The 21390-nt window shown below is 41.5% G+C and overlaps 2 protein-coding genes and 1 pseudogene across 2 annotated transcripts; all 3 read left to right on the top strand.

Moving 5' to 3' along the window:
- The first annotated feature begins 282 nt into the window (after positions 1 to 282).
- Positions 283 to 6774, top strand: LOC105889275 (annotated as a pseudogene).
- Positions 6775 to 11354: 4580 nt separating this feature from the next.
- Positions 11355 to 13424, top strand: LOC116224457. Its single transcript, XM_031584334.1, has 3 exons — positions 11355 to 11405; positions 11631 to 11696; positions 11779 to 13424. The coding sequence occupies exon 3, from the start codon at positions 11783 to 11785 to the stop codon at positions 13199 to 13201; it is 1419 nt and encodes a 472-aa protein (XP_031440194.1). The 5' UTR covers positions 11355 to 11405; positions 11631 to 11696; positions 11779 to 11782; the 3' UTR covers positions 13202 to 13424.
- A 5285-nt stretch (positions 13425 to 18709) lies between these two features.
- LOC105889276 (leucine-rich repeat transmembrane neuronal protein 1-like) lies at positions 18710 to 20485 on the top strand. Its single transcript, XM_031584423.1, has 2 exons — positions 18710 to 20017; positions 20471 to 20485. Exons 1-2 carry the CDS (start codon positions 18710 to 18712, stop codon positions 20483 to 20485), a joined length of 1323 nt encoding a protein of 440 aa, XP_031440283.1.
- The last annotated feature ends 905 nt before the right edge of the window (positions 20486 to 21390 follow it).

Below are 21390 nucleotides of genomic sequence, written 5' to 3'. Positions count from 1 at the left end.
CAGCAAGAGCCTGCTGAACCTCCAGACAGAGACGATCAGACTGGCGACACCACACGGTCAGGTCGCACAATCAAACCAAGACAAGATCTTGATTTGTAAATGATGTGCAAAAGGGTGTAGGCGGATCGCTGCCCTACAAAAAAAAGAAAAGAAAAAGGTGTTCACTTACCTGTTCCTGTAATGTAAAAAAAAAAAAAAAAATGTAAAGGAAAAGAAAATACTTACCTGTTCCTGCAATGTGATCTGTGAAAAGAAAATCCTTACCTGTTCTTGCAATGTGATCTGTGAAAAGAAAATACTTACCTGTTCTTGCAATGTGATCTGTGAAAAGAAAATACTTACCTGTTCTTGCAATGTGATCTGTGAAAAGAAAAGATACGTACCTGTTCCTGAAATGTGACCTGTGAAAAGAAAAAGGAAGTTACTAACTTTTTAGCTGTTTGCACTAATCTGTTTTGTTCTTGCAGCTACCTCCTGAAATATGTGGAATGAAATATGAATGTTTTATACTTGCCTTTAGTACCCTGTGAATGTAATACTGTATATAGCTATATTTGATAATCTCATGGAATGGGTCAATGTGTGTTAACTGTTGATGACAATCCCTTACTCACTTTTACTCACTCTGACCGACTTTGCAGCCCTGAGACACCCTCACCCACAAAAGACTAGGTGACTGAACAGTCAAAACCAGGCTTACCACCGGAGGGCTCTCAACCTGAGGTGGTCCCTCGTCAGGCAGGTTTGCAGGATAAGGCAGATGCTTTGTCCATGCAGGTAAAGCCTGAGGCAAGTAATGTGCATGTGAATGCAGCTTCTGCTCTGGACAAGAGCACACTCTTATATGAACAGGAGGTAGCTGCAGGAGTGGTGCAAAACGTATTGGAAAATGCCATTAAGATTGTGGCCTCTGAAGGACTTGTCAAGGAGAACCAGGCTGTGTCCAATGAGAAGCTGGAGAGCGAGGCAATTCACACCATGACTGATGCTCAGGCTGTTTCCACTGGGATTTTGAGCCAGGCCATTGTCACTGCAATCGAGAGCAAGGCCGCTGCCGGTGTGCTCGAGAGCCAGGCTGCTGCCACTGACAAGTTGGAGAGCCAGGCAATATCCAGAGTGATCAAGAGCCAGGTCACTTCCACCAGGATCGAAAGCCGGGCTATGTCCACCTTAATCGAGGGCCAGGCCATTGCCACTGTGATGAAGAGCCAGGCTGCTTCCATCTTGATCGAGAGCAAGGTCACTGCCACTGTGGTCGAGATCCGGGCCGCTGCCACTTACAGGTTGGAGAGCCAGGCAATATCCAGAGTGATCAAGAGCCAGGCAATGCCCACCATGATCAAGAGAGAGGCTACTTCCACAGTGATCGAGAGCCAGGTCGCTGGCAACATGATCAAGAGCCAGTCCTCTTGTGCCGTGTTTGAGAGCCAGGCTGCTTCTTCCGAGAAGCTTGGAAGCCAGGCTGTTTCAGCTGAGAAGTTCCACCTTGATATGCCCCTTGCAAAGTTTTACTCAAGGGTTGTTTTTATGGAGAAGCCCTGGACTGCTCTGTCAAGGTAGAGGCTCATAATGTTTCAGCTAAGATCAGTGAAACTATGCCGCTGATGACACCAGTGAAGAAGGAAGCACATGCTGAACTTCAGCAGAGTGTCATGTATGGTGCCCCTGGAGTGGAATCAGCCAAATGCCTTTCTGTTGGATTTGACTCGGCCCTTCCAGTGGCCCATTTAACAGAGGAGGCTTCCTCCAAGATGGCAAATACTACCAAAGGCTTAGCCATCACAGTCATGGAACCATTTACCAAGGAAGAGGATGAAGTCCAATATGATGACATTATCATGCATGGCGGTATATCAATCAAGGAGGTTGTTGAGGATGTCATTACCCAAGAGGACCTTTCAACCATTATACCAGCTGCAAAGCTGGCGGACCTGCTGGTTCAGAATTCCTTGGCTGAGGAGGCGGTGAATGAGGCTCCCTGGGAGTTTGATGCTCAATTGGACATTTTTGGATACCAGGCACTGCTAGACCCCTCTGCAGCCATGGATTATGAACAGGATGTCCCCCTGCACACCAGTGAGGATGAGCGGCTGCTCATCCCCGACATACTTGGCACAGGTTTTCCCTTCATAGATGCTAAGCTTGCTGAGGCTATCTCGCAGCAGAGTGGTGATAATGGTGAAGTGTTCAGCATGGAGGGACAGTACCCTGAGAGTGGACCGGAACTCTTCTCTGCTCTCACTGATGCTTCTTCAAGGTGAGTCAGGAGCATGTTAGTTTGATTGGTTTAGTCCTATAATAGAACTTCTGTTACATGTGATGGATCAGGGTTTAGGTCAGACACACAACTAAGTTGTTTAGACCAATGGTAGATGGCCACTCAAAGAATTGTTGGGAGATATTGGATGAACATGTTTGTTTGCCAGTACACAAGTTTTGAAGAAAGTGATTGAGTTTTTTCTCAATGTCTTGCCTTCCTATGGCTGACAATGTGAAAGTTAGCAAGGACAAAAATAGGACTCACAAGGACGCAAACTTCACAGAGGAACCTTGCAATAGTGAAGACTTGAACAGCAACCTCCCCTTAGTTACAGCTGAACAAGCTATACACACTGAGATTAAGCAAGTAGCGGGTGTTGAGCACTGCTGCCAACAGATGGCAACAAAATACTGGTGGAATTTTGCAATGTGTTTTTAATTCCAACGGTAATTTCATTCTAAGACAAGCAGACACAACTCATTTGACAGTTAGTTTCACACAATGTGAATTAGAATCCATTCTAGAGGTGTTAATCAGAATACATTTTTACCTTTAAGATTGCTATTGCTTTTCATTGGTTTAGATTGGCCAATTTAACATCCGATTTGTGTGCAAATATAGCATTTTTTAGACTGAAATACATATGTATGTGTACATATACATGTGTAACATCTGGCAGTGTTGTTTCAGTTTTAGTAATATACATCTCTTTATCAGAGTACTCAATTTTTTGTCTGTTCGTGAACAGAGGCTCTGCTGCAGACTCGGCCCCCCAGGACTGGGTGTCTGGCCTGAGCACTGTGTCTTCACGGGGTGACCTGTTGGAGGGACAAGAGACTGTGAAATCCCAGGTGTCCAAGCAGCATAAGCTAAACGTGGAGGCAAAGAGTGTTGCCACTGGAATCACTGATGGAGGTCAGGTCGTGAGTTCCCAGGATGAGAGACCTGGGAGCGCTGGCAGGTTTAGCCCGGCATCGGATGGGAGTGAGACCTGGTTTGATTGGTATGTATGTCAATTGCACAACAATTGACCGTGCCAGATGAACGAGACGATTTTGGATCAAATCAGTTAAAGCTAAACATTAATTAAAGCATTTATGGTCAAGGAGCTAGCATATCATCTGTATTTTATTTGACTCATTTTACCTTTCTCTCCTATCGTAGCGAGGAGGAGATTGCGGAATGGCAGGAGAGGCAAAGATGGATGGAAATTACGGGTAAACAACCTTAAGTGCTTCCTTTATTTATATTTAGTCTTTCCATTTGCACTGTCAGTAACTGTCTCCTGTCAATTTTAATGCAGTTCCCCGACTGGAGGACCAATGCAGTCTTGAGTCGCCTGTGACCATTTTGATTTACAGTGAGAGGGAGTGGAAAGGGCAGACCACCAAAAGCACTGTCATCAGAAAGGTTTGTTTTACATTTTCCGTTTGCATTTTACAGTACATTGTACATTTAAAGTGTGTTACAGACAACTTATAAGTCTGTCTCTTTGGGTTTACCCTGCAAAATAATGAGCTTGCCTCAAATATCTATGCCATGTAACATTATGCTGTAGCCTGAATTATTTGGCCTTCTCTCAGTGGATATCAGGTTGTAGTGAATAGTATAGAAGTTGGCTGGCTGCAGTATTTACTTTCAATAGAACTGCTTCCAGTGCTTTATCCCTGTGAACTCATTGCTCCACTAAATGAGTTGGTCCAGAGAAGCCGTCCAGCCCGCCACTAAATGTCGTTCACTCTGTCCCTCTATGTGTGTGTCTTTCTCCAGGGCTACGCTGTTCTCTCCCAGAGCTTTGGATGCATCCGGCGGGTCAGAGGAGACAACTACTGTGCCCTGCGAGCCACCCTGTACCAGGTGCTGATGAACACTACCCAGCTTCCTGAGTGGCTCCAGCAGCAGAGCTTCTTATTGGTATGCCCATTTCCCCTACCCTTTAGCTGGCTATTCATAGTTAGGTCTGTTATCACTGTTTTATTTATAATGGACTGCATGGCTCCCAAGAAATTCATATCTGTTAATATTTTTAAAAGGCTGTTGTGGATCTATTCATTTTGTGTAAGTGGAGATGTATGTAAATGTAATTCACTGTTGACCATGGTGTGGTATGTTGCAGTATTTTAATTCTCTATCATAGTGTACGTAGGGGGTTCTGGTCAGGACTTTTAATATACCATACAGATGACATGATATCTGTTTTTGACCTCAGGCCTGGACAGTTACATTTTGCTGTTGCCTTTTTCCCAGATCCCAGAAGAGCTTGAGTCTCGTTATGGTCTGATTAAAGATGGGTGTTTCCTGACATATGCAAGCAGACAAGTGGAAGCAAAAATGGAACACTACCTGGGCCTTCTCCAGAAATGGGTACAAGCATTTGTGCATTGTCACATTGGTTGGATAGTGTGTTAACTGGTACTATGCGGTTGTCAATATGTTGTGTTTCCATATCAGTCATTATTGTAAGGCATACATTTTCGCAGCCGAGTTGCTGTGTATTCATGCATTTTCCTGTCTGTTTGTCTACAGTGGCATGCAGCGGCAGCCTCCCCTGGGCTGGAGGGCCGCAGGCGTGTGTGTGAGCAGCTCTTCCAGGGCAGCGAGGATGAATTTGGTCTCATGGAGGCACTCAAGCTACTGATGTTAGCCTGTGGTGTGGAGTTGCACGTCGCCATAGGGCGATGACGTGCCCATCTTCTGCTGGCTGCTATACGCCCGCGACACCTCCTCATGTCCACGCACGTTCCTGACCAACCACCTGAGCCAGGTGGGCTTCAGTGGAGGCATGGAGCAGGTGAGAGGGGTCAGAGGGACTTTTGCTGATGTTGTTGTTTTTTGTCTGTTGTTGTGTTTGTTATGTCTTAGAAGACCTGTGTATCTTTTTAAGTTACCATCCTAAGCTAAAATGGATTCTTGTTAGTGCACCCATATGTTTGTGATCTGTGATTTAAATGCGGATTTGAAGAAAACAAGTTGTATGACATTACTGGCATCTGTGTCGCCTGTAGCAATGCACCCTTTCACTTCCAGATGGGAAGCTGTATCAGATTGTTGCGTTAATATAGCAACCAACAGTTGTTCTCTTCTTTTCTGTCTTATAGGTGGAGATGTTTCTCCTGGGTCACACACTGCACCACACCATCAAGACCTACCGCCTTTACATGGCCGACACAGAGGAGTTCATCACATATTACCCTGATGACCACATTCAGGACTGGCCCTGTGTCTGCCTGGTAACCGAGGACGACCGCCATTATAACGTGGCAGTTGGCGAGCCTGCCCATCCTCAGGAGGACCTCTCCGGATAATAAATACATTATTTTCCCAGCATCATATTTACCACTGCATTGTGGATTCTTTCTCCTGAAGTCTTGCTTTGGAAGATGCGGGGGCCTTTGTTGACTGTATACAGCAGGGGTGTCCAAAGTCCGGCTCGCGAGCCAATCGCGGCACGCGGTCAGATTTCATATGGCCCGCAGCTTCGGTCTTATAATGTATTATCTATGGCCCGCCAGCACTGTTAAATAAATAATAAAACTTTCAAATGCAATTCCTCCTTCAACCGCTAGAGTATTGGACTTTTACTTTGGCATCGTTCAAATGTTCGTCTCGCGAGAACAAGGCAACAGCGTGATAGTTAGTACAGCTTTACTGTTGCACACTTGTCCAACCTACTTTCAAACACACCTTGCCGCGAACCCTTCTCCGATCATTTCTACCATGGCAAGTAAAAAGAGGAAAGTTGACAGTGAGGGCCGCCACTTTCAGGAGAAATGGGAATTGCAATATTTCTTCACTGAAAATCGAGGCAATTGTGTTTGCCTAATTTGTCAAGAGGCGGTTGCCTTGTTTAAGGAATTCAATGTAAAGAGACACTACCAGACAAAACATGCTAACGCATATTTGTGTGAGCAGACATTTTCTGTCATGAACTTAAACAAGAACCGATTGAGGTCAAAACTAAGTGACTCCCACTTACGTGACATTTTACGCATCTCAACCAGTGCCGTCAAACCCGACCTGGCCTATTTACTGAAATCCAGATCTCAGTATCACCCTTCTCATTAGTGTCAGCAAGTTATCTGTTTCTTGGTCAATCTGAAATTATGTGTGTTTTGAACAGTAACATCTGTCACTATTAACAATGAAAATCCAAAAGCACAGTTAATATATGCACTTGGACTTATGGCACTTATTTTATTAAACTCTTGAATAAGATTTGGCTGTTGATGTTATGTACCTGTAGATGTGACACAAACTATTACTTTCTGAATGATCTTGTAAAAGACAGCAAAATTCACATGTTTTAACAGACAACAGACAGCATTACTTATAACTCCTGTTTAAAATGAAGTTCATGAAAGTTTAAGGTATTCCATGTAGTTTGTTTAATGTTATCTGACTCCAGATATGAATGAAAGGCAGAATTGTGTTTTACAGTTGTTCACGCCTGCCTGAGTGGCGTATATTTGGTTACATTGCCATTTGAAAAATAAAGATAATTGTGACAATGAAAATTGTGTATTATTTATATGTAACTTTTACATGTCCGAAGGGACGATTGGCCCCAGAGTATCTTTACATTATCAAATCTGGCCCTCTTTGAAAAAAGTTTGGACACCCCTGGTATACAGCAACCTCATACCTCATGCAGAGGAACATGGCAAAAAAAGACAACTGCTGTGGCGAAAAGTCCTTTAAGCACAATCTGGGACGGACGCTTGAAAAATGTAAATCATGAAATGCACACAATATATTTTTTCTAAGGTCGTAATTCATACTGGTCGACAGAGCACAGGTTCGGACATTGGCCTGTCTTGTCAAATAAAAACATATATTAAATGGGTCTTATCATGGCCTCTTGCCCTTACAAACAAACAGTATAATGATACTTACCTGCCTGCCAGCACACTTTATTATGGTTTGTGTTTATAATTTCTGTATTCCTCAATCAATGTGAGTGACCGGCGCGGCCAGCCCACGATTAGGGATGTGGACTTGGAGATGGTGGTTAAAAGAATTGCTGGAGCAGTGGTTCACTTTCCTACATACAAAAGATTTATTTTCTTTCCAGGTTCTGGATTTAGCAAAAGTACGAATAAGCACAAAACAAAGTACTTTAAACAAAAACAAAGTTTCAATATCACCATGTAGCGTAACAGTGTTACCGTGACAGACAACTCTTCGCAGCAGGAAAGCTGTCCTTCTACCTCCCTCCCCTCCTGAGTAAATGTATGTTAACCAGTTTATGGACGTTATTGCAATGCAAATGGATGAGAATGTGGGTACCCAGTGTGTATATCAGTATAATTGAACAACAGCAGGTGTATGCAAATATTATGTATGAGTGCTGTATATCGCGGCAGACCAAACAATACACCAATTCGCGGTAAACACCCGACACCATTACAATCTCACATCGTGAAACAAACAAACACCACAAACCCACAAAACACCCCACAACACTCTCAACAATGTTCAGGGTTCACATATTATGTGACCTGCGGGAAGATGCTGTGTAATAGTGGCTGCGTGCGTGTGTGTGTGTGAGAATGAATGAAGTCACCGTCTCTTACTCCCGCATTTCGCAGTAAAGTAAATAAACAGTCCGGAATGTTCGTAACAGTGAGAAGAAATGTTCAGCTTCTCACAATCATCCTTTACTCTTCTCACACAGAACACAGGATTGTTTATTGTCGGAAGGCTTGTTTTTTTTTTCCTTATTAGGTTAAGATTCTACTAGATCTTAAGAATTATCTTAAAAAAAGTATTATTATTATAGAAATGTGCCAATATTTCTGCAGATGGAGTTATACAGGCCTTCTCTTTCAAGGTTTTTCTACCTGATGTATTCAGTAAATGGGGAGACAAAAATGTATGTCAATTTGTATGTCATATGGGTCTTCCTTTTTTCATTTTGTGTTCGTTTTGTGTTTTTTTCACAATGCCCTTTCAACAGCATCAGTAGAAGCTCTGAGCTTCAACCCACCAGCTAAAGCTGTCAATGCAAACAAGCAAGTATTCACATTCCTCTGACTGAGTAAATGGTCTACTAGGCCTCTCATCGTGCCCCATGATCATTTTTTTTCTGTGCGTGTGCCTGTTCCATCTCATTCACTAGATTAAGAACATCCAGTGTGCCTTTACTGACGAACATGTTGTGGATGCGCCTGTATGATCCAGTGGATAGAAGTCTTTCAACAGTAGGGGCACAAGTGGAGCCTCCCCTCCCACCCTCCCCTCCTTCATCCATAATTCTGAACCAGTTTTGAGGAATTCTTTCAAATCAATATTTAAAATGTTGGTCAATGTGTTCTCCTGTAAAGTTTGTGAAATGCTAGTGTCAGCCCGTTGTGTTTAACTTAGTGTTTAACTTAGGAGGAATAAGTCTGAACAGCAAAGTCTAAAGCATATTTCATGAGATGATGAAAGTGCACTGACTGACTGACCTTTAACATGTGTCTTATCTGTGTGGTACAGCACTGAAAAAGGATGTAGAGAAGGTGACTGTACAATCTTATATCTCTTTTTAGGCAACACTGTTGTTTTATAATGGTCATGCTGATTAAGTGTATTTGTATGTTTGAACAAGAGAGAGAGACAGACAGAGAGCGAGAAATTAGTTTTAAGGTTTGGAGTTTATACTGTTTCTTCCCGTGATTTCAAATTTCAGTTCGCAGACTTTCAAACCATATTCAGATAGGTCCAGATAGGTTGTGATGTTCACATAAATGTCTTGAAACATCATAGGTGCTGAGAAAAATAGACAGTTTTAGGCTCTCAGGCACAGTCTATATGATAGCTACGTATGATATGGTAAATACATACTTTTTAATGAACTTAATATTTAGCTCTCTGAAACTTTTGTCTTCCTCTCCATCCCCACCCTCTGCAGAAACAGTGATGGGCATGTACCACAATGGCATATTCACCTCAGCTCACCCCTTAGCTGACTTGATGGGTATAGAGAAGTCTAATGTTTTGCAATGTTTTAATAACTCTTTATTATGGTTTGTGTTTATAATTTCTGCATTCCTCAATCATGCTTTACTCTTCTCACACAAAACACAGGATTGTTTATTGTCTGAAGGCTTGTTTTTTTTTCCTTATTAGGTTAAGATTCTACTAGATCTTAAGAATTATCTTGGAAAAGCATTATTATTATAGAAATGTGCCAATATTTCTGCAGGTGGAATTATACAGGCCTTCTCTTTCAAGGTTTTTCTACCTGATGTATTCAGTAAATGGGGAGAGAAAAATGTATGTCAATTTGTATGTGATATGGGTCTTTCTTTTTTCCTTTTGTGTTTTGTGTTTTTTTCACAATGCCCTTTCAACAGCATCAGTAGGAGCTCTGAGCTTCAACCCACCAGCTAAATCTGTCAATGCAAACAAGCAAGTACTCACATTTCTCTGACTGAGTAAATGGTCTACTAGGCCTCTCATCGTGCCCCATGATAATTTTGTTTCTGTGCGTGTGCCTGTTCTATCTCATTCACTAGATTAAGAACATCCAGTGTGCCTTTACTGACGGACATGTTGTGGACGTGCCTGTATGATCCTATGGATAGAAGTCTTTCAACAGTAGGGGCACAAGTGGAGCCTGCCCTCCCACCCTCCGCTCCTTCATCCATAATTCTGAATCAGTTTTGAGGAATTCTTTCAAATCAATATTTAAAATGTTGGTCAATGTGTTCTCCTGTAAAGTTTGTGAAATGCTAGTGTCAGCCCGCTGTGTTTAACTTAGTGTTTAACTTAGGAGGAATAAGTCTGAACAGCAAAGTCTAAAGCATATTTCATGAGATGATGAAAGTGCACTGACTGACTGACCTTTAACATGTGTCTTATCTGTGTGGTACAGCACTGAAAAAGGATGTAGAGAAGGTGACTGTACAATCTTATATCTCTTTTTAGGCAACACTGTTGTTTTAAAATGGTCATGCTGATTAAGTGTATTTGTATGTTTGAACAACAGAGAGAGACAGACAGAGAGCGAGAAATTAATTTTAAGGTTTGGAGTTTATACTGTTTCTTCCCGTGATTTCAAATTTAAGTTTGCAGATCTTTAAACCATATTCAGATAGGTCCAGATAGGTTGTGATGTTCACATAAATGTCTTGAAACATCATAGGTGCTGAGAAAAATAGACAGTTTTAGGCTCTCAGGCACAGTCTATATGATAGCTACGTATGATATGGTAAATACATACTTTTTAATGAACTTAATATTTAGCTCTCTGAAACTTTTGTCTTCCTCTCCATCCCCACCCTCTGCAGAAACAGTGATGGGCATGTACCACAATGGCATATTCACCTCAGCTCACCCCTTAGCTGACTTGATGGGTATAGAGAAGTCTAATGTTTTGCAACACAAAAAAAACATCTCCATTGCTCAGCCATTAGATAGCAGTTCAGGGGTAGATTAGAGTTCCCATAGATAATAACCACCCAATAGTACATAGAAACTTCTAGAAACATCAGGACGGTGGGGAACGGGACCACACACATGTTCTCACTATGTTGTTCCCATTTGGGACCCAGGGGCATCCATGATACGAGCACTTGATGCCTGAAATGTACCAGATGATGGTGACTAAAATAAAAAGTATAGTTTTTACAGAAACCTTTTCTTGCGAGACTGAGAGATTGTACAGAGATACCTGATTCATTGAATATTTGTTTTATCCTCTTATATGTGAATCTTTTTTTTTATTTTCAGCAAGACACTACATTCCATCTGTCCATTTTGATTGTATACAAATATTTTAAGATCCTTTGTTTTATGGATGTGTTTTACTTAATGATCAAAGAGTGTTAAGAATCTAATTACACTATTGCAGTGATAGACCTGCTTTGGATGTGGCAAAATCAAGGAATGTTATTAGTCTAGTTTAGGGTGCTGTGGTGTAGGCTCCACAATAACATGACAGAAAGGGTGTGCATCACACCTCAACACCCTGTCACAGCAGGGGAATAAACTGAGCCTTTTGCTATTGTGCTCTTAACTGTAATATCCCAACTGATGTGGCATTGTGAAGGGGGAGGGGGCAAGTCAAGTGTACATCCCTGCTGACTTTGGCTACACTATAAAGGCACCAGCACCGTCTCAGATCCCATATCTCCAACATACTGAGCACTTAGGCATTAGGGTAAGGCTTCTCTTTTTATAACTTTATTTTAAATTACTTATTGTTGTGTGTGTGACATGACAAATACTCTAAAGACATAAGAATTCAGTCTTGATTAGAGGATAATTTCTTGTTCTAAATGCTATTTAAAAAGGATAATGAGAATGATGTTTTAATTTAATTAACTATTTTAAAATAATGCCATGATCAGATGGAATGACTTTTGAACATGCTATGTGATTCTAGAGAATTCAGACATTTTGAAGACTTGGGAGTCATCCAGACATAAAGAGTAGGAGTACATGCCAACAGGTATATTTTATTAGATTTCTTACATACATAAAATAAAATGAAATGTCATACTGTCACTAAAAACACATCTTTTCTCTCCTAGGGTTATGATGAGGCTGACATCAGTACTTGCCCTCACCCTGTTCTGTCTCTGTGTGGGAGCAGTCTCAACCATCAAGAGACTTTATCATATGGCAGATCTGACAAGCATCACATTTGGCAAGAAGTTTCCCCACCATGGACTCATGTTACTCTACTGGTTCACTTTACACATAGAGTTTGACAGTCAAGATTTTATCCTGCCTAAAGATTATGATCCCACGGACGGAGACTATGGGTGCAAAACCTATGCAAATACGCAGAAGCTTCTCCCAAAGATCCCCCGTAACACCGAAGATGAGTCATATTACATCATTGGGAATCTCAAAAATGAAGCAGCTAAATTCCCTACCTATGTCAACCAAGATTACTACAATGCGTACTGTGCGCTGGAAGAAAACGCCAACAGAGATGACACCAACAGGAACCGAGACAGAATTATTTTCCGACTGAAAGTTCTCCCCAGTGGCCTCCATCTAAAAGAGGTCTACATCACACAGACTGCTGTCACAGGTCTCCGTTTGAGTCACGACCTCACCTACGAGATCTCAGCGCAACTTCTGAAGGAGATAAGAGACATCACGCAGCACAAAGTAGCCATTCTCTGTCCGGCTCTGAAACCGAAGGAAGAAGAAGCTCACGGCATGTTCGAAGACCAGAACCTCGCGTGGTTCCTCACCCTTGCCGATTATGACATCTACCGCCGGGAGCTTTGCCTCAGTAACACCCATTGCTCCGACTACACCCTTGGTGTTGGAGAGGAGTGCATGAGCCACCTGCACTGCACGCCAGGCAGCACGGAGGGCGAGGTCTGCGACTGGAACCCAGTGAGACTGAAGGTGAGCACCACAGCTCAAGGCTATGCCGTAGTGAATTGGGCCAACATACCAGATACCAGAGTTGAAGATGAGGGCTTGACCGTGGCGCTGTTTCAAAATGACGATAGCTCAGATATCCTTGCAGAGAAAGCTGTCCATGACCTCGCCTCTGGTTCTTTCCCCACCAATACAACTCTGAACGCAGGGCTTCAGGTGAGGCTCCTGCTAAAGGGATCAAAGCAAACAGAAACTCTCTGGAGAGGCCCTGAGCTTGATGGCAAGAACCCCACGAAGATCCAAGGGTATGATGCCAGCATACAGCTTTTCACAAGAGATGGATTGGCTTATGCACGGTTCTATGTAAAAAAATCCTTCACGAACTGGAAGGCTAGTTTTCCATCCTGGTATATAGGTTATATTCCGATTCCAGAGGCTTCATATGCGACTTATGTATATGCAAAAGACTTAGTCCAAACAACAGATCATAAGTTTGCAGAATTAGATGTTTATGAGCATTTCTTTAACCAAAAAATGGCTCCAAGAGCCTTGCTTCGGTTTTTCGATTATCAAAATAAGGTAAGGGCGCAGACCAAGCCTTGGGATGATTAGACAAATCTATATGCCAGAGCTAGAGCTAACTCAAGGGTTACCATTGTCTTTAAACCCTTATTTACACAATACTCTGTAAAGTATTATTTCTTTCTTTCTGCTTTCTAGATAAAAAAAAACGTTTTTGTTCAAAAAAAAATTCTTTTCAATGACAATTAAGTGAATGTTATACACAAGCTTCAGTACTGTAACGAGCAATCAATAAATGCAAGTCAAATGTTAATGAATGTCTCAGTTTGTTCTAAATGACACAGAAACACATAAAAGATCATTTAACTTTCTTTTCATAGTGTCATCAGTGATGTTGCAATAACAGCAAAGAAATCATCCTGCTATTGAGTGACAATTCTACTGAGTTGAACTGAACTTAACAGTTGGGAGTCACAGGCCTGTTAGACTCTTTTAGGTAGTGTGACAAGCCTTGATGTTTTTGTATATTTCCCCTAACTAAACACATTGAGGAAGAAGTGGCATGTATGCTTATATTCTAGAAGACCTCAGCAATAATAACATGAGAGTAAAAGGAATGTAGTAAAAAAAGATTTTATTTAAATCAAATCTAAACATACCCTAACAAAAACCTACTTTCAGAGGTGCTCAGACTTTGTACAAAAACACATTGTAAAAATTTCGGAACAAGGCTTTTAAACTCTGAACTTTGTAAACATAGGTGTTAGGTATACAAAGTTGAGTTTAGCATTCAGAAAGTGTGTGTGGTTTCACTACTACATTTTAGTAACTTCAGTAACTACACAATGAATATTGATGGGTTAGGTGTAAACACACCTGGAACAGCTGGGTCAAAGACAATGGCCTTTACGTAATGGCCATGGAATGTCTTTATGGCCCTCTACCCCCCACATGTTTTCTTGCCACATCATGACCCAATAGCTATCACTGTATTACCTAGCCCTTATCATATGAATAGCCTGCATTTCCTAATGGGCGGGTCGTTAGGAGCTGAAACCTCACTCAGAGACTGAAATGTGCAAGCTTTTAGTTCTATTCTCCTTACAAAGAGCTAATTTCAAACTGTATACATTTTAAAAGTAGAAGATCCAAGGTTGCCTGTCCTTCACTCATACAGAAAACACTTCTTTGAAAGATCTACTTGGATTTTCATTGTAATAACCCCTTAAAGCAGGGGTCTCAAACTCCCGGCCCGCAGGCAAGATCCGGCCCGCCAAGCAATTTCATCCGGCCCGCCGGCTCCTCAGAATGTTGCAAAAAGTTCCATTGATTTCAATGGGCCAGCCCAACGTTTACCGCTGCCATTGGCAACAGGTTTTGTGCTTCTAATTCACATCTTTCATATCATTCCGCAAGTAGTCCAGTCATTTAACGTAACGGAAACTTAATTTAAGTCAACAAGTAATGGGTTGCTAAGCAACACCTGAAACTTTTTAAAGTTCTATTTGCCTGAAGAACAATTTTTTCTTAGCGGAAGTCACGAAATGACAACAAAATCGTTGAAAAGAAGTATTTTGGAGGTATGTCTTTTATCCTTTGGACAAGTAACCGAATAATAAGCGGGATACTGTATAGTCCGGCAGTCATTATCGGAAAATAAATCTAGCTGTGTGTCAAAGGCAAAAGTTTCAGTGCGTATTCTCTGGCTCTGGATGAGAGCACTGACATAAATAATAATGCTCAGCTTGCGATTTTTGTCTGCGGTGTTAACAATCAGTTTGAAGTTACAGAGGAATTACTTTGTGTAAAAACAATGCAAGGCCGTACCACACCTAAGGATGTATTTGAGCAACTGTGGGACGCAATTGAGTATGCTGGTCTGTCATGGAAGTCACTCTGGGGGTGCACCATCAATGATCAGCACATCAGTAAACTATTTATTTTAGATCACTATAGATGGAAAGATGCTGTATTTTGACAGACTAATTAAATTATACACTTGAAATATATTTATTATAAATACATTTATTTTATAAAATGAAATAATTCAGATTTTTGCTGAAACTTTATTTAGTTTTCTGCTTTGTTTTGTTTGTTTGCAGCCTTGTTACCAACTATACAAAAGTGGTATGGTACAGCATTTACTTTGAAATGTGCATTTTGTTGTCAATGAAGACATTTATCCCACTATTACTACTGTATATGTAAGTCATGGGCTATCAATGAGACAAAGTGATCCAAAAATGCAACTATAACAAACACCTTTATCCAAAGAGCATCTTGCATTGCCCAGGAATTGAAAGCCAGGTCAGCTACTTGTTATTCAACAACACTAACCATTGCACCACTGATCACACATGGTAAATTTGCCACACTCAAAAGTGGTCTACAGTATTGTGATCAAAAAAATTCGGCCCACTGACCAGACTGGACGCTCATCGGCCCCTGGGTAATTTGAGTTTGAGACCCCTGCTTTAAAGACAATTATTAGCTTAAAGACAATTATTTAGTTTAACAGAAATTTCATTTCAATACAATATACCACTTATTGTGATAATAACTCCATTATGTGATAATAATACTTGGGCCTTCTCTTCTCTCATCATGCCAAATATGAAGCATAATTACACAGTTTAAATACTGGTTCAGTGAGTTTCAAGAGAGAATACCTGGCGTAAAATATAGCCCACTATGCAAGAACACTACAGGGAAAATACCTCACTTAGTTTCTGCTCTTCTCTCCTCTTTGTGTCCTAATGAAACTAATTACAATGGAAGTATGTATGACTACATGTTTTATTCAGTGTTGATTATACAAAGACACTTTTAATGTTTTTCATTGTACTTCATGTTTTTTTATTTTCATGTACTGAGATGAGACTTGAGCGGTTCTGTACTCTACTTGAGTAATCCTAATTCATCGTCTTGAAAAGTTAGTTGGGCTGACTCTGTATTAAACTGGTTCAGAACATACATCAAAGGGAGAAAGTTTTATGTCAGGCTTGGAGATCATGTGTCTAAGAAACATGACATCTGCTTTGGGGTTGCACAAGGGAGCTGCCTTGGTCCATTATTATTCTCACTGTACATGCTGCCACATGGGGACATCATTAGAGAACACAATGTATGTTTCCATAGTTATGCTGATGACACGCAACTGTACATCTCTGCTGAGCCAAATGATGCTGCAGCAATAAACTCCATTACTACCTGTCTTTTGGCGATAAATAAGTGGATGAGCTATAATTTCTTAAAGTTAAACGAGGACAAAACTGAGATCCTACTAGTCGGCCCTAAAACAAAAAGAGAAATGCTGTTTAATAATTTGGGGAAATTAACTCCCTTGATTAAATCGGAGGTTACAAGTCTTGGTGTTATTTTAGATTCAGATTTAAGCTTCAAGTCTCACATTAACAAGGTGATGAAAACATCATTTTTCCACCTTAAAAACATAGCTAAAGTCCTGCCATTTATAAATAAAAAAGATGCTGAAAAACTGATTCATGCCTTTATTTCAAGCCGTCTTGATTATTGTAATGCAATCCTTACTGGCCTCCCAAAAAAAACAACTGAGAGACTTCAGCTCATTCAAAACTCTGCAGCTCGGCTATTAACCAGAACCAAGAGGAGAGAGCACATTAGTCCAGTTTTAGCTGCTCTGCACTGGCTTCCAGTAACTTTTAGAATTGACTTTAAGGTCCTTCTCCTAATATACAAAGCCCTTAATGGGCTAGGACCAAGTTACATTGCAAACTCCCTAGTCAAATACTTGCCCTCAAGAACACTGCGATCATCGAATGCTGGTTTATTGGAGGTTCCCAGCAAAAGCCGTAAGAAAATCGGGGACGCAGCATTTGTCAATTACGCCCCAGTGCTATGGAACATACTGCCTATAGACATCAGGGAAGCCAGCTCGCTTAACATCTTTAAAAGAAAACTAAAAACGTACCTCTTCACATTAGCCTTTAACTAGCTACCACTTTGCACTGTTTATATATATATAAATACTTTTAATTTAATTTAAATCTCTACTGGTGATATTAAGGGGTTAGATTAAATATATCTCTATAATTATAATTATAATTTTTTTTTTTTTTTTTTTTTTGCACTATATCTGAGTTATGTTTCTTTGATGTCTATTTTTATGTGCATGTAATTTATTTGTGCATATTATGTATTTGCTGTAAAGCACTTTGAGCTGCATTCTTTTACATGAAAGGTGCTATATAAATAAAGTTTTATTATTATTATTATTATTACTTCCTTTTAGGTGCTTTGGTAAGATTGCACTATAGTGCCCTAAGGATCTGCACATAGACATGCGCTGTGGTCGAATAGTAAAAAAAAAAAGTTTTCCTTGACCTTGATGGAAAATGTTAAGAGATCAAGGACAGATGTTAAGGAGAATTCATAAGGACTAGGCTACGTAATTAAACGACAGCAGATGTAATTCACATGGGTCATGTTGATCGTTTGTTGTTGCTGACACAAGGAATTGTGGGAAGACAATATCTCTGTTCCTTTCGTAAAAGATGGTCCAGTGCACCCTATGTTAAAGGAGATAAGAAAGGAAGCATTAAAGCACCCTTTCTTCAGCATTTTGAGAATTCAACCAGCTCTTATCATGGCTGCCACTTCGATATCGTTGGGTCATTTCATTCAGTTAGGAACCTTCCTAAGCAAAAAAGACTATTCAACTGCAGCCGTGGTTTCATAAGATGTATTTTTGCATTTTTACCACTTGGGGGCACTATAGGAGAGGGTAGCAGAGTACTGATGAGTGTGTGTGTGTGTGTGTGTGTGTGTGTGTGTGTGTGTGTGTGTGTGTGTGTGTGTGTGTGTGTGTGTGTGTGTGTGTGTGTGTGTGTGTGTGTGCGTGTGAGAGAGAGAGAGAGAGTGAGAGAGAGATGAGGCATGCCTAGTTACCTCCTTCTCTTTTCCTCAACACTGAAAGGCACTTGTAAAGAACAGGATGGAATTCCTCAGAGGTAAACCACAGCATAGGGTCAGCTGGTAGGGTCAAGACCAAGAAAAAAAGCACAATTACCACTAAACCAAAATACTGGACCAAGGATTTAAATTACATCTCGATTATTTGCTCTATTTACAGGATAATCTTGCCTTGAGGCAGGTAAGAGGAAAACCTTTGTTCAATGTATGTGTGTAATTGTGTATGGGGCAGGTGAGAGATAGAGGTTACAATTATAGTGCATTAATGTTTTAAGACAAGAGTGTGGAAAAGGACACAACTGTACTAAACATACTGAGAATATTTTCAGGGTATGTTTTTAATATTTCTTACTGTATTGGGTTTTATTGCCTTTTGTATATCTCTCTGTCTGCCTTTGTCGATATTCATAGTTTGTCATCTCTTTTCTCCTCTCTGACAGAAAATGTAGAAGAAAGGCATTCTTCACTATCACAGAACATACCCTTGACTTAAAAAAATGTCAGGACTGTACTGTACTCTATTGTATATAAATTCATGGCCAGCTCCTACAATTTGTGTATTGTTGTTAAAATGTAAGTAATATTCTGGATTCTGTAATGTTATTGAGACTCCAGAGAGACAGACAGTGATACTGTGATCCCCTTATAATGGTATTCCCCACAAACTGTGTGATGTGTATGTGGCCCATGCGCTATCCGTGTGTCACCCTATGTTTGTGTTTGTGGGTGTTTGTGACCTCACTGGACTCGGAGGGGAGGTGTCCCCATCCCTGTCGATGTGAGGGGACACTTCGCTACTGTGACAAGGCGGGACTCATTACCGTTCCGCAGGATCTCATTGGCTCGTCGGGCCTGTCGCTGCGTGACAACCGCCTGCTGTGCCTGCCCCAGGGTGCTCTGTCCCGGTTCAACACGCTGCAGTGGCTCTTCCTGGGACACAATCAGATCCAGCGCCTGGACGAGCGGGCTTTCCTGGGGCTGCGCAGGCTCAAGGAGCTGGAACTGAGTGCCAATCAGCTTTGGCTGCTGCCAAACAGGACTTTCTGGCCCCTCCCAAATCTACGCCTCCTCGACCTGTCAACCAATCAGGTGTCAGCGCTGAGCTCCAGCCAGTTCCGTGGCCTAAGGAAGTTGATGGTGTTGCGTTTGCGAAGGAACTTGCTTGTGTCTGTGCCTGTTCGTGTTTTCCAGGACCTCCGCAAGCTTCGGGTTCTGGACCTCGGAGAGAATCAACTGCAAACACTGGCAAGGAATGCTTTTGTGGGGCTGCTTAGCCTGACGGAACTGAGGCTGGACCAGAACCGGCTCAACCGGGTCAACTTGGGCCTGTTTGCACGCCTCACCTCACTGCGCTCACTCGACCTGAGCCAGAACAAGGCTGCATGGCTGGGAAGAACCCTACACTGGAACTGGCCCACGCTTGAGCATCTGGACCTTTCTCGAAACCGTCTGGAGTGGGTGGAACCTACTGCATTCTACGGGGTTCCGCGCCTAAAGAGCCTCCTGCTGAATTCCAACCGCTTACAGGTTCTGGAACGCAATATCCTGCAGAACTGGGTCTCACTGGAGAACCTCACACTATCAGGAAACCCATGGGACTGTGGACGAAACATATGTGCCCTGGCGACCTGGCTTGGCCGTTACCGTGGACGACGAGACAATGCTCTATGCTCATTGCCAGAGGAAGCTGAGGGTGAGAACATTCTAGATGCAGTGTATGCATTCCAAACCTGTCAGTCTCATGTTTTTGGCTTTAACACAGAGACAAACATTACTGTTGAAATAAACACCAACACAGAAACGGACAACACTGTTGGAACAGACACAGACACAGTGGTCATAGCAACAGTGACTGAATGGTACATTGTCACTGAGACAATGGAACATGTTCTCAAGGAGGAAAACAAGGAAGAGGAGGAGGAGGAGGAACAATACAGTGCAGCAGAACCTTTCACAGTCACCCCTGATGTCCATCCACAAAAGAGACACCTTGCGATGGAAAGGACAATTGTTGTTTCTACAGCAACTCTCCTATTCCTGACAGTTTTTATTCTGACATGGAAGTGCTTAGTGTCAAGGGTCAAGCTACAGCAACAGGCACACACACAACCCAAGACAGAACAGCAAACAACGGTTCCTGTGCAAGCATACTACATTAACTACAGCTCCCAAAATGCACCACAAGCATTTTTAAGCAGGCAAGGTTATGGAACTTGCACATGTCACATTACCCAGAAATATTGTGAGTGTGTAGTCTGACAAGTTTTCACTAAAGGTTCTTTTAGACTGTATAGTCTGATAGAGTAACCAGATTTTAAAAGTGGTTCTATGAAAAATCAATGAAATAATTAAAATAAAAAAGTAATTATCTTATGAGTCCTCCCTCTCATATCTGTATCTCTATGTCAGTTATCCTTGTTTTAAAACACGCACTTAAGCCCAATGGCAAGAATAGGGAGTCATCATTATGCCAATATTAGCATAGCATAATGATATGGTGAGATTCTCACCTCCATAACCTTAGGTTAGATTGAGGTTAGATCATGCTTTCTGACTTCTTACTGTGTTTAGGGCTTAGGCCTGAAAGGAGAAGCACACGCACACTACAATATGAGCGCTGATGGCCCGAGGAGCAAGGGAAAGTGTGCATATATGTGTGTGTATGTGTGTGTGTGTGTGTGTGTGTGTGTGTGAGTGTGAGTGTGTGTGTGTGTGTGTGTGTGTGTGTGTGTGTGTGTGTGTGTGTGTGTGTGTGTGTGTGTGTGTGTGTGTGTGTGTGTGTGTGTGTGTATGTATGTGTGCTAGTGGGATGGTGGAAGTTGTTAGCAGCCTTTAAGTTGTTTAATTAGCAAACTGACCTTTAAGTGTCAGCACATCTTTGCTGACCTATCACCCAGTCACCATCCGTCTCTTGCATGCATGCACACGCACACACACAGAGGATAATTTAACTGAATAATTTTGTGAGGAATGAAAGAATACAGATGTGATCAGTTCAATTCAAAGAAACATCCCTTTGATCAACATGCTACGTACCACTACAATAAAGTCTCAAATCTAAAGACTACCCCAGGATTGCTCTTCTGTTATATGAGCTCACATCATCTGGTTCATTAAATAATTCTCCAGGCAAGAGAAGCAAACAATTAGACATACAACAAGTCATCAGTAGCCCTGACCATTCTTGCTTCATTGCATGAGTGTAGAGTGCAATTTAAAGTTTTCCCTTAAAATGTCAAAACTTGACTTTTAAGTGGGGCACAACCAAAAAAAGCAACAGTATTTAACATATAAACATCAAGGACCTCTGCGCTCTTGACTAAGGGGCA

Source organism: Clupea harengus, chromosome 17, assembly GCF_900700415.2.
Source record: "Clupea harengus chromosome 17, Ch_v2.0.2, whole genome shotgun sequence".
Lineage (NCBI taxonomy): Eukaryota > Metazoa > Chordata > Actinopteri > Clupeiformes > Clupeidae > Clupea > Clupea harengus.
Note: the sequence above shows the minus strand (reverse complement) of the source record. Positions and strands in the feature narration are given on the sequence as shown.